At 36.0% G+C, this 13903-nt stretch overlaps 1 protein-coding gene across 1 annotated transcript in view; it reads right to left on the minus strand.

Annotated features, from left to right (window-relative positions):
• Positions 1 to 13903, minus strand: part of ASPM (abnormal spindle microtubule assembly) — a 25236-nt gene that overhangs the window by 4410 nt on the left and 6923 nt on the right. The window contains exons 6-20 of the mRNA XM_029285171.1: positions 11981 to 12223; positions 11757 to 11824; positions 11200 to 11341; positions 10770 to 10900; positions 10253 to 10428; positions 10015 to 10160; positions 9845 to 9930; positions 8711 to 8920; positions 7223 to 7431; positions 6977 to 7115; positions 6703 to 6891; positions 6554 to 6670; positions 2243 to 6448; positions 1841 to 2011; positions 645 to 837 (exon numbers count right to left, since the gene is read on the minus strand). Of these exons, the coding sequence (XP_029141004.1) occupies positions 645 to 837; positions 1841 to 2011; positions 2243 to 6448; positions 6554 to 6670; positions 6703 to 6891; positions 6977 to 7115; positions 7223 to 7431; positions 8711 to 8920; positions 9845 to 9930; positions 10015 to 10160; positions 10253 to 10428; positions 10770 to 10900; positions 11200 to 11341; positions 11757 to 11824; positions 11981 to 12223 (6426 nt within the window). The remainder of the gene's footprint in view (positions 1 to 644; positions 838 to 1840; positions 2012 to 2242; positions 6449 to 6553; positions 6671 to 6702; positions 6892 to 6976; positions 7116 to 7222; positions 7432 to 8710; positions 8921 to 9844; positions 9931 to 10014; positions 10161 to 10252; positions 10429 to 10769; positions 10901 to 11199; positions 11342 to 11756; positions 11825 to 11980; positions 12224 to 13903) is intronic.

Genomic DNA, 13903 nt, shown 5'->3' on the forward strand with positions numbered 1-13903 from the left:
GTCACATGACATTAGGCGACTTTTTCTCCATTGCCGGCAATGGGATGGGTGTGGTTTCAATATGATGCATCCGGCCCGCGGGCCAGCAGTTTGACATGCCTGGTCTAGTCCTATAATATTCTATTTACTGCAACTTAGGCTCAGAGCTCACAAAATTCAAAGGCATCATAATTTAGAACTTAAGAGTTACTACATTCTACATTGCCAGTCATACCATTATTTAAGCCCCAGATTTCTAGGGTCTGTGAGGAACTCTCAACTGCACAAATTTCAGCCTTACATGTGGACGATAATCAGGAAACAACCAACAGGGCAAGATAAGTCATCAAATCATTATACTCCCTCTTCCATACATATGAATCAAAATTGCACTATGTATAGAGATTGATTATGGGAGCAACCCAGTGGTGAAATAATATTTCTTTCAGACACATATTTAATTTTGACCTAGCTATTGCTCTCTTTCTGTTCTTTCATTTAAGATACCAATGCTTCTAAAGGCTAAAGTAATAACAGGTAAAATAACTAATTTTTAGTTAGTTTTGTATGTTTTTCAAACAAAGGGGTGTTTAACTTTGTACTTAGAAGAATGTCTGTATACTGATATTTAAAAATAAAGACTGCCCTTGAATCAAATTACTAACCCAGATCCTTTAGAGCTGTCAGAATGTAAGAAAAATGTTTATATCTAAGAAGATAATCAATAGCAACTGAAGTTCTATTACACAGCTTCTTCTCTTCTTTACTTTCTTTATTGGCAATGATCAAACTATCTCGCAGAGATCTGGTTTCTGGAGTATCAGTCTTCTTTCTCCAAGAATATCCTCTCCACAGTGCCTTGTAAGGGGAGAGTGGAAAATTGCATGTTTAAGGAATAAAAGAAGTGGCAGAAACTTCCTATAATGTAGCTTTATTATTTAAAAATAAATTCCTCTACTTTTTTCAGGTAACATTATTTTTCTCCAAAAACAATTTTTTTTCTCAAAGTCATTCAATGAAAATTCATAAATGGAAAGTTTTAGATAATGGGCTATTCATTAAACATTCCCAGATAATCATTGAGCAATATGCAAGATTTTAGATCTAGTTCACACAATATCCTAGAGAAAAATCGTTGTTTCCATGTTTGCGAGTTTTTAGAGTCAGTTGATCTGAAGCAGAATGAGCAAATTTGACTATTTTTTTTATTTTTATTTTTAAATATTCATATAGCTGTCCATCTTAAAACTCTGCACAGCTTACAAACAATAAAGCAATATAAACAATTATAAAAACCAACAATAACAATAACAATAGAAAAACCCTGTGCCTCAGCCACATTTCTTTTATGCACTGAGATTCTCAGCCCACTTTGGGCTTGCCCTAAGCCAGGGGTAGGTAACCTTGGCTCTTTTATGACTTGTGGACATCAACTCCCAGAATTCCTGAGCCAGCCATACTGGCTCAGGAATTCTGGGAGTTGAAGTCCACGAGTCATAAAAAAGCCAAGGTTGCCTACCCCTGCCCTAGGCCTATTCCATTGCCTGGGAGCCAGGTTTTATGTACTCTGTGGAAGAATAGACATGAAGGGGCCTATCAGATCTCAGAAGGGAGGAGCTGCTACAGAAAAAGTATAATTCTAAAGTCCTACAAGATGGTAATATTTAAATGTGGATATCCCAAATGTCCACAATTAAATTATGAACAACAAAAACTTCATTACAAGTTGATTTGATTTCTTTTACCTAGATCACTGCATGCCCAAGGAAAAAAAAAATCCAAAAGAAAACATTTGGCTTTAAAACAAACTGTCTTTTATGCACATTCCTAAACTGCATAATTTTTCTGGAAATTTACTTACCTGAAATTTAGTTACTCCAGTGCTAACAATTTGGGGGTTTGTGTTTTTTGGAATTCCAACTGTATTTATAGTTCTGCGGCTAATCCATCTCCTCACTATTCTTTGTATTATAATAATTTTCTTACGATATTGCAGGTATTTCCTCCTCTGCCAGTTTCCTCGATACCATCTCTGTTTTAAAGGGATATAAATGGAACTTGAGCTCATGGCCTCATATGAAATTATGAAAGCAGCAGCCTAACGTAGGTGAGGGACAGCTATAAAAGGATATTCCGTATCTTAAAGGTACTGGACTTACATAATTTTGCTTTTAATTTGTAGTTAAATTGTATCAAATGATATTTAATTCAAGCTTATTCTGGCAGCAATGAATGCTGGGGAAAACTGATTTTTTTAAAATACCTGTATTTTTATTGTACTTCTTTTCATTCTGGAAAACCTTTGTCGTTCAATGAAACCTCTCACTGTAGCTTGCAAAAGAATTATTCTCTTATGTGTTAGTAAATAAACCATTGAAAGATGTTTCGTAGTCAGGTAAAATCGGTAACGTTGTTGTATCAAAACTGCAGCTTTCCAATATTTCTGGTATTGTTCTGTGGCTTCATTTGTCTGGCACTGACTCTTTGATTCAATAGCTTCAATTCTACAATTCACAGCTGTAGGACACAACTGTCTGTTTCTTGCTGCATGCATTTTCTTTGCTATCTTGCGTGCTACCATTCCACGATAGGCAGATTGAATAATTATCACAGCCCAACATATCAATTTGTAATGCTTTCGCTGTACATACATCCGATAAAAAGATTGGATGATAGTTGCCGAAACATGCATGGTGTCCAGTTCTGGCTGTATTTTTGTTCCTCTGCAAGTGACCTGATTTGTTATAGATTTCTGAATTGTCTGACGTGTATTTTGATGTTTTTCCTTTAGATGTGATCGATAGTACTTCTGCACGGTAACAGTAGCATATCTCAGTTTCTGGTAAGCTAATTTAACTTTATACATTCTAAATGTTGCCTGAATCACTGTTGCTGCTAAATGCTGGCGTTTGACTTCTTTCCGTATTTTAAAACCTCTATAGAAAGACTGCACACAAATAATTTTTGCACGAACAGAAGCATATTCTTTAGCTTGTCTTCTCATCACAAACAATGCCCTATACCTTCTCTGAAGAGATATAGCAGCCGCTTTTAAGGTAAGGTAATTTTTACGTGCTCTTTGCATTTTAAAGTTCCGCTGAAGCAAGATAGCAGCTTCCTGCCTTTTTTGGTTTCTTGCCTCCATCCTGCGAAAAGCTTTCTGAATGCAGATGGCAGCTTTCTTGATGGAAGAATATTGCTGGACTGCAATTTTGCCCTCTTGGTTGGCTCTGACTCTCTCCTGGATGAGTCTAACTGCCCACTGAATATTTCTGTAGGACTTCCATTGCCTGTGTTTTCTATAGTTACTTTGTATGACTACTGCAGCTTCGTGTTTTCTCTTTAGCACATGCCTCACTTTCATTCCTCTGTAAACTGCCTGAAGAATTAAAGCAGAGCGACGCTGTTTCAAGTACAAAGCTCTGGCTTGCTTGCCTTTTCGGTATGCCCTGTAATATTGCTGTATTACAACACAAGCAGACTTCACAGTTCTGTATGGAGTGTAGGCTATGTGCATCCGAAAGGTTGCCTGGATAACTGCAGCAGCCAGATGCATCTGCTTTACGTATCTCCTGACAAGCAGGCCTCTGATGGTAGACTGTATTACTATTACGGCTCTACGTAAATGAAGGAACTTCTCGCGTTGCTGTTTTGCTCGGTACCTTCTCTGAAGAGATATAGCAGCCGCTTTTAAGGTAAGGTAATTTTTACGTGCTCTTTGCATTTTAAAGTTCCGCTGAAGCAAGATAGCAGCTTCCTGCCTTTTTTGGTTTCTTGCCTCCATCCTGCGAAAAGCTTTCTGAATGCAGATGGCAGCTTTCTTGATGGAAGAATATTGCTGGACTGCAATTTTGCCCTCTTGGTTGGCTCTGACTCTCTCCTGGATGAGTCTAACTGCCCACTGAATATTTCTGTAGGACTTCCATTGCCTGTGTTTTCTATAGTTACTTTGTATGACTACTGCAGCTTCGTGTTTTCTCTTTAGCACATGCCTCACTTTCATTCCTCGGTAAGCTGCTTGAAGAATTAAAGCAGAGCGACGCTGTTTTAAGTACAAAGCTCTGGCTTGCTTAGCTTTTCGGTATGCCCTGTAATGTTGCTGTATTACAACACAAGCAGACTTCACAGTTCTGTATTGAGTGTAGGCTATGTGCATTCGAAAGGTTGCCTGGATAACTGCAGCAGCCAGATGCATTTGCTTTACGTATCTCCTGACAAGCAGGCCTCTGATGGTAGACTGTATTACTATTACGGCTCTACGTAAATAAAGCAACTTCTCACGTTCCTGTTTTGCTCGATACCTTCTCTGAAGAGATATAGTAGTCACTTTTAAGGTAAGGTAATTTTTACGTGCTCTTTGCATTTTAAAGTTCCGCTGAAGCAAGATAGCAGCTTCCTGCCTTTTTTGGTTTCTTGCCTTCATCCTGCGAAAAGCTTTCTGAATGCAGATGGCAGCTTTCTTGATGGAAGAATATTGCTGGACTGCAATTTTGCCCTCTTGGTTGGCTCTGACTCTCTCCTGGATGAGTCTGACTGCCCACTGAATATTTCTGTAGGACTTCCATTGCCTGTATTTTCTATAGTTACTTTGTATGACTACTGCAGCTTCGTGTTTTTCCTTTAACACATGCCTCACTTTCATTCCTCTGTAAGCTGCCTGAAGAATTAAAGCAGAGCGACGCTGTTTTAAGTACAAAGCTCTGGCTTGCTTAGCTTTTCGGTATGCCCTATAATGTTGCTGTATTACAACACAAGCAGACTTCACAGTTCTGTATTGAGTGTAGGCTATGTGCATTCGAAAGGTTGCCTGGATAACTGCAGCAGCCAGATGCATTTGCTTTACATATCTCCTGACAAGCAGGCCTCTGATGGTAGACTGTATTACTATTACGGCTCTACGTAAATGAAGGAACTTCTCGCGTTGCCGTTTTGCTCGATACCTTCTCTGAATTGTCACAGCGGCTGATTTAAGAAAAATAAATTTACGTCTCTGACCAAAAGCTTTAAAATTTCTTTGAATGATGACAGCAGCCATGTGCATCTTTTTAAAAAGGACTCTAATTTTCATACCTCGGAAAGCCGCCTGGATTTGGAGAGCAGAAATCTTCATCATTTTGTATTTGTATCTGAGCATTTGTATCTGAGCATTTTTATCTCTGGAAGCACGATACCAACGCTGAATCACTTTTGTTGCTGCAACTAACTTTAAATAAGCTTTCCGTTCTCTGTACATTCGATAATATGACTGAATAACCAGCACACACTGGTGCCTACTTCTCAATTCCTGTCTAATTTTCATGCCTCTGTAGGCTGCTTGAAGAATAAGAGATGACTTTCTAAGTGCCAGATATTTTTTCCGATCTTTCTGGCCTCTGCAGAAAGCTCTGTATCGTGCTTGAATTATAGTAGCTGACCTTTTCAGGGCCCTATATTGAACATTACTCCGATGCATTTTAAACATGGCTTGAATACAAATAGCTGCTTGGTTCATGTGCTGGATTTTTCGCCTTTCTCTCAAACCTCGGTAAATTGCCTGCATTTTAACAGCTGCTTCCTTTAAAGCAAGATATTTTTGTTGTGCATTATGGGCTTGCATAATAGCACGATACCATCTCTGAATTGTAACTGCAGCACCCCTGAGATGTTTAAACTTAACTTGATTCTCATGCATCCTATAATAGGACTGAATAGTCACTGCAGCCTGATGCTGTCTTTCGATTTGCCTCCTCACAATAGTTCCTCTCCAAGTTGCCTGGAATAATACGGTGCTGTTGCGAAGAACAATATATTCCTGTTGCTGTTTTTTACTTGAAATGTGAGCCCGATAATGCTGCTGTATAGTAAGAGCAGCACGTTTCACCATTCTGAATCTTTTCATAGCTTTATACTTTCTGTAGGCAGATTGTATAGTAATTGCAGCAACATGTTGCCTCTGAAGCCATTTTCTCACTTGCCAACCACGCAAAAATGCCTGTAAGGAAATCACAGCTGCCTTTGTTTTCTGAAATTTTTTTCTTATTTTGGATCCACTTTTAGAAGTCCTGTACCATCTCTGAATCACGATGGACGCTTGAATCAAACTTTGATATTTCATTCTAGCAGCATGAGCCCTGTACATAGCCTGGATTTTTGTAGCAGCCATGTGTTGGTGTCTTAGCATTCTTCGAATTTTAAAACCCCTGTAGCTTGCTTGCAAACACAAAGTTGCCTTTTGGATTTGCAAAAACTTCTGTCTCTGAAAGGTTTGTTCTCTATGTGCACGATAGTGTATTTGAATGACGGATGCAGCTCCAGACATCTTTAAAAACCGCCGCCTCTCTCTCTTCATTCTGTACCAAGCTTGAAGGACAATTACAGCCTCTTGCCATCTCTGAATAACAAGAAGAGAACACAAGTTATGCATTTGCTTGTTCAGTGTTTTTTTTTTTAAATAAAGTATGAAGACCAACAAATATTCTTCCAGTGAAACCTTTATTTGAACTTGAAATCTGATAGCTTCACGAATAAAAACTACATTTCTTAACCATCTTAAGTAAAAATTGATTTATTTTGACTTATACAAAGTCCATTATACCTGCATTGCAATTCTTTCAGTTTCTTCTTGCATTGCTTTTTTTAATTTCTGAAGTTCCAGTACAGCCAAATATCTTCTCCAGTGCTTTTGAATTACAACTACTGCATTAGATGTTTGCTTCTTGGTCTGAAAAAAATAATAATATAGACAATCCTCTTTTCTTCCAATAGCAGTAGTCTGAGTAACAATAAAGAAAATAGAAAGCAACTGAATACCTCAGCAAGTTTTATTTTCAATCTGTATTTTCTCCAAGCAGATTGAATCAACAGAGCTGCTCGAATCTCTTTAGAAAGACTTATAAGTCTTGAACACAGAAATGACACATAAGTAATGACTACCTAAAAAGAGAGAACATACAAACAGAAACTTACTATGTTGTAAGGAAACAAAACAACTTTGAATTTTAATGACCTGACTGATTACCTTCTCATCAGGTATTGTATTAGACATGTCTGAATGCTGAATCATAGCTGGAATACCTCCCAGATCAGAAACTGCAGCATTGATCAGTTGAAAATTCCTCTTTTCATTGTCAAGAAGTTCTTTATAAAGCACTGAAGTACTAATAGCTTTGTAAGCAAAAACATCAAAAATGAAATATATTAAACCAGAAATAATAGTAACTCATAATTTCAACCTGCTTTGAAGCCAGCTGTATTTTTAATGAACTCACTTTGATCAAAAATTTCATTTATTAGATTTAGAGAAGCATCAGACTCAGAAGAGGAATTCAGCCCAAGAGTGCCATTTCTGGTACATTCTACTGTTTGAGTAGTGCGTTTACATACAGCCTCCAAAGGCACATAACATGGGTGATAATGATGAATCAAATAACATAATACTCTTCCATCTGAAAAGGACACTGTGAAATTTTCCACCTAGAAAAAGGAAATTAAAAAAGTGATTGTTGCTCCCAGTGGTAGCTCTGTGATCGTTGTAAAAATCTAAATCTATAAATCTGTAAATAAATAAATCTACGTTAAAACAGTTCTAAAGCATTAATTCTGAGATAAATAATTTGTTTAGGACCTATTCCTCTGGATTTTTTCTTTTTCACAAACATCTTTTATTTTAAAAAGGCAACATGTAGAAGTATACCTTTTCTTATGTACTAGCTTAAAGTGAGTTTTTTTTAAAGTCAATTTAAGATTGGGAGACAAGCAGGCTGATAGGAAAGAAAGAAACAAGGCTCTATGAGTAGTAAATTGTGGCGGAAAAGTGGGGACTAGGTCAGCAAATTCATTTTACTTCTATTATTTTTATGTTAAATTACATTTTCTTTTTTTGTTACAAGAAAAATGTATCCAAATACTTTTGCATACATATAAATTAAACATAAAACATAAAAAAACCAAAAGAAAATGATGCCAAATAGTTTGGAAATCCTTACTCTACAGAATATTACTCTGAGAGAGTGTTATTCCACAACAACTAGATGACACAAACATTCTGCAGTGGTTTTGTTTAAAAAAAAAAAAAGCATACATTTTGAGACAGATCTCATTCTTTACTTTTGCTAAACTAACCTGAAGCATCAAGTTTGTATTTAAGTTCTGTTCTTATTTAAGATTTCAGCACATAATTTATCTTTAGTGTTACAAATTGTTGGAACATCAAATTAAATAATTGACTTAGCATAACACTGGCTAGTAGAAAATTTAATGAGTTTAAAAGGAATCAGTGTCACATAATTTCTTAACCAAAGTAATTTACAGACAAGTGATTTAATCTAACAATATGCAATATACTTTTGAATAACATACAGTACTATCTTTTATATGTTAAGCACAATCATACTGCCAGGCCATTATGTTTGTACCTGTTTTTCTGCCATAAGTTGCTTTAAATCATCATCATCATCATCATGATACTCTACCAGGAAGCAACTATTTACATGATGCAGTTTAGCATCAATGAATTGTACCAAGAAGAGACAGGACAGTAGCAAATGCTATACTATTATAAATAAATCATATCAACTCTTGCTTTAATATTGTAGTTTTCACTGCAGCAATATTATCCATATAACAAATATATATTCACAACATAAATACATTTGTCTCAACATTTCAATTCACTTTACATTTGAACAAGTTTAATAACTATCATATTCAAAACAGTCTGCTTTGTGAAATTGTTTAAGAAATAATTATTTACCTTAATGTTGTAAAATCCACAGACAACATTCACCCAGTCCATCAGCAGTTTTACATTGTCACCATAGCTGTCATATGAATAAGACCTGCTGATGTCATTTCCCATCTTGCTGACAGATTCCACATCAGGTCTTTTTAATTTTGTAACTTGCATGTTTTTTAAGAAAGCAATTTCTGCTTTTAGCTGATCCACGTCAAGAGAAATATTCACCTAAATAAGATCCAACCACCATTATATTCATAACACATTCCTTATAGTGAAATAATTAAACTGAGAGTATTATTGATGAAATTTTAAAAATCATTCTGAGTAAAGGACGTTAAAACATACCAACTCTCAAGAAATTGCTAAGACATAAATTATTAAAAACTAAAATGGCAACAGGTAAAGTGTAGGATATTACACGTTTTCAAAACTGTTGATTTTGTGAAAACAGTCCAGAGAAATTTCTAATAATTGAGAGGGACTGTGAAAATAATGTCTTAATCTAGGAAAACAGTCCCATATAGCTATATATATAAGCCTATATTATTTAAAATAAACTAATTAGGACTCTGTAATGCTTTGCTCTCAATTCTAAAAAGATCTTCCGAAATATGAAACAGCGCTACCGTAAACTCTACCTGTAATGCTTTAAAGCAACTGTTTTTTTCTTGGAATTATGCAGCTACCATATGATCATAATTTAAAAAGTTTAAATTATGCTTTAAAAAGTTTAATTAAAAAATAATTTAAAAATTGTGCTTTAAAAAGTTGCATACAGTGCTGAAAAATGATGAAAATTAAAATTTAAAATTTAAACTAAGTAATGATAGTAATCAATTTCTTAATAATTTCTGTGTATATTTTAAAGGTTCCAAATCTTAATATCCATAGCTGCTATTCTGTATGACAGCTTTCCATGAAAGCCCTCCAAATGTTAATAAATATGCTCTTATTGGTGTTGTCATCTATTTTGATTTTTTTTCTGAAATTGAGTACTGCACATCTACTTTTACACAATGGCTTTATGCATGAAACAAAATAATGCCATAGTAAGTTCATGCACAGACCATTGTTTGCTGAAATTCTGAAGAAAGAGAATAACTTTATTTTATGCTCTAAAGATAAATTAAACCAATGATTATGCAGTACCTGAAAAGCGAACACTATTTTCCATAACAAAGCAAATGTTTTCTCTCTATGTCGATCTACAATATCCTTTGTGTCAATGGTTGAACCTGTGGATCAATAAAACTGATAGATGAAAAGCAATATCAACAGACTTGTAAGATACCACTTCCCCATTACTTTCTAGAACTTACCATGTTCATCTTTCAACTGAATTCCATGATCATTCAATACCTCAAAAGCAAGTTTAACATTATGCATCTTCTGAAGTCTGCTGATTGCAGGCACTCTTAATTTTTTGGAAAGAGTCCACTCTGATGACAGCAGTTCTAAAGTTCTCCTTAAATACATATATTTCATATTAAAAAGTAATTAATTTCTTCATGCAACATACTTTTGTAATTGTAATGACAAAATTCAGCAAAAACTTACACAAGACGAATGCCACACTGTAAGTCTGTAGCTAAATTTGTAACTGCAAAGTCAAATTCATCAAGCGGAGTCTGTACGTGATTAACAGGGAAACCCAAGAAGCCAAGGTGACGTGAAAGATCACCTTCTCCACTTAAAAAGTCCCGGGAAAATGCTAGTAATATTTCTTTACTAGACTAGAAATAAAGGGGAAAAAATTAGTACACATATACAATAGAGCTACTATCCTACATAATTAATGAGTACTAAGTTAGTGAACTATAATATATTACTGCTAGCTGTATACTTTGTTTTTAATATTATGGACATTAATTGCAATCATTAATAAAACTGCTAGTTACATATCACGTAGATCAAAAATTTGTAATAAACCCATTGTTGATTCAATTCTAATCAGCCCTGAAAAAAAATCTTGTATTAAAAAAATATTCTAAAGAAATTAGCATGGCTTGTGTCTTTCAAACACACAAATATATACAGATTATAGGCAAACATAATTCAAGACAAGTGAATATACCTTAAATTCTGCATTTTTGAAGAATAAGCAAGGGTCGTGTTCAATAATTCGAGACACTTTGGCACGATCAAGGAAGCAAACCAGTAGTAGAAGTTTTTTCAGTGTAAATTTGGACAATGCCTCTTCATGACCTATAAATGCAGTATTTTATATAGAGATGTTTCTTCTAGCTATTTTTTTTTACCTTTGTTATTTTCAGTCAATCTGGATTCCTACATGGATTTTTTTTTTAATTATTTTTGGAAATGTTTGCCATTTCCTTCTTCTTAGGATAGAAAATGACTGGCCCAAGGACACCTGGCTGGCTTCATGCCTAAGGCAGCACTAAAACTCATAATCTCCCAGTTTCTAGCCTGGTGCCTTTAACCACTATACTAAACTTGCTCTCAGTTTTGAAATACAATTATGTAATAGCAAAGAAAAACTTTACCGTCTCGATAAAGGTGAGGCACAGTTGGGTGTCTGTATTCAGCTGCAATATCTGGGTTCCACAACAAGCGATTAAGTATAAATACTGCTAAACTCATCACATCACTGTTACTTTCCAAAGCAATCAGTTCACCAAAGATTGTCTGACAAAGAGAAAAGGGTGAAAATAATTCAAAATATGAATAAAACTATTGTAGCAATAGGATGACATTCAAATTTTTGTAATTACTTGGTAAACAAACATATTAATTTCACTGAGTCTGCATTCCTATAAGTTTATCTTCACAGAATAATTTAGGAAGGAAGAAAACAATATACCATATTATGTTAATGCAGCTGTTCTTATCACTGCAAATCAGTTTAATGAGCCACAAAATACTTCACTTGTTTTGGTCACTGATACCTATTCATGTTAAGTGTTACATTCCCGACCAGAAGAATTTTGCATTAAAGAATATCTTATCCTGGTCTTGAACAGTTCCTTGTAACATGATAATCATTAGACTTCACAAAATAGCATATTGCTTACAGAATAATCATTACAAATTACAGACTCACTTCTAGGCCTATGCGCAACCATAGTGGATTGTAACATAAAATCCAGCTGAGGATTTTCTGTCGTTCTCCTGAAAGAAAGACAGGGCAAAATCATTATGTAGTGAAAGCATTTCTGAATGTTACAGAAAGATATTGATGACAACATTAGTAGCAGAGGCATGGTCAGTTTATCCATCTATTTTCTTAAGCCAACCCCCCCCTCTAAAACACAACTATATTCTTACCAATATCCTTCCAAAGGTGTCTGTCTTTTCGAACTAGCAAGCGTTTTGCTTCAATCTCAATCTCCAGCCTTTTTATTGCTTTCACTATTTCATCGCAGGTAAACAAACGGCAAGCTGACCTACGAAGTTTGTTTAATTTGCATCGAGTTGTATATGCTCTTAATGATGCTTCTTCTTTTGTTGGTGCTTTAGGAACACTGGATTTATAAGTCTCTGTTCCCAGGATGAGACATGCTGTATTAACTAATAAAGAGAAAATAGTTGTATGTGTTTAACACTTACACAATCTCATCTTAAAAATTATTATTTCATTTACTTCCATGCTTTTCCTGATATTTCCTGGTCATTAAGTGACTCACTATATGACCACACCAATTTTAAATTCTTTTTATGGTGGCCGTTAAGCAAATGCATTTTCATCAATTGGCATTTTTGCTGGAAACCAGAAGAAACTGGCAAAGAAATGCTCCAAATTGCAGCCACGTTGTCTGCAAGATGCTGCAGGCAGCCAAAAATGTGAGCCGGTTGCCAGGTACCCAAAATATGATCACATGCTCTCTCTGTGTGTGTGTGTGTGTGTGCGCGCGCGCCCATACGGCCACCAGAACTTTAAAAGCAGATCCTAAGTAACTCTAGGAAATTGTTAAGCGAGGATTACCTGTGCTACTTTCTATCCAATTCTCAAAACTCAACCAAAAACAAAAGAAAACAAGACATTACTTTAGGCAACGTTGAAAAACTGAGACAACTAGGGACTGATCAGAAAGAAAATGAGTAATTAAGAGCAATGCATACCACAATAAAGGAGATGGCTACTAAATGCTGAAAAGATATGTGGGGCTGTAAAATTCCTATTAATAATATCATATATCTAATGTGTAAATCAACTTATTAGAATAAACATATATATCATTGGATTGTCATTAGAAGGATGGCCAGATGATTGAAACATGCTGAGCACAAGTGATACCAAATCCTAAGCAAGTCCAGCAACCAAGAGAAAAGACCCTTTAATCTGATTACCAGGCTGACTTCAGATAATAGTAACAGGTACTACACAACTATATTACTAGCTGGTTGTAATAAATGTACAGATGCATGAAAGAACTGTAATGAAAAGTTTTTATGCATATAGATAGCTACCGTATATACTCGAGTATAAGCCGAGTTTTTCAGCACATTTTTTGTGCTGAAAAATGCCCCCCTCGGCTTATACTCGAGTCAGCGTCTCGAGAACAGAGGAAAGTGAGTACCGTAGTTCTTTTTTTGGGGGGGGGGGAATCTATGCAATCACTAAAAGTCAACACCGGCTTAATCTATATCCAATAACGTCACAAAATAGTTTTAGGCGGCAGTCTTACAAATGTGCATGAGCAAAATGAGTTTCGCGGTTCGGTCAAAACGTTTTCGGAGTTGCCTTCTTAGACTTTAATGACAATAATCCCGGAAGTGCGACTCCCTCCGCGAAAGAGAAGCCCGGCCAGGAACCAATATAACCCCGGGAAACATATGGCCCCTACTACAGCTGCGCACCTTTGGCCTCACGGTTGCTCTTTTAAGCATTCCTTCTCCGTCGCTGTCGGCATTGCTCGTTTAAGGCCGCCTCGTTTCTCGGTCAGGTGTGGAGCGGAGGCTGGGCTGCCGGATCCCAAAGGCGGAGGAGAGGGATCAGCGAACGCACGTATCACCGGCAGGATAGCGGAGAAACGCGTGTCCCGCTAGTACTTTTCCACTTACAGAGCTAGGTTATTGTTTTTCTTTGAAATAAATATTCATGTAATTTTATTGGTATCTATCTTCATTTTTTACATTTACCAGTAGCTGCCTCATTTCCCACCCTAGGCTTATACTCGAGTCAATATTTTTTCCCAGTTCTTTGTGGTAAAATTAGGTGCCTCGGCTTATATTCGGGTCGGCTTATAC

Source organism: Protobothrops mucrosquamatus, unplaced genomic scaffold (assembly GCF_001527695.2).
Source record: "Protobothrops mucrosquamatus isolate PMUCROS unplaced genomic scaffold, P.Mucros_1.0 scaffold1365, whole genome shotgun sequence".
NCBI classification, from domain to species: domain Eukaryota; kingdom Metazoa; phylum Chordata; class Lepidosauria; order Squamata; family Viperidae; genus Protobothrops; species Protobothrops mucrosquamatus.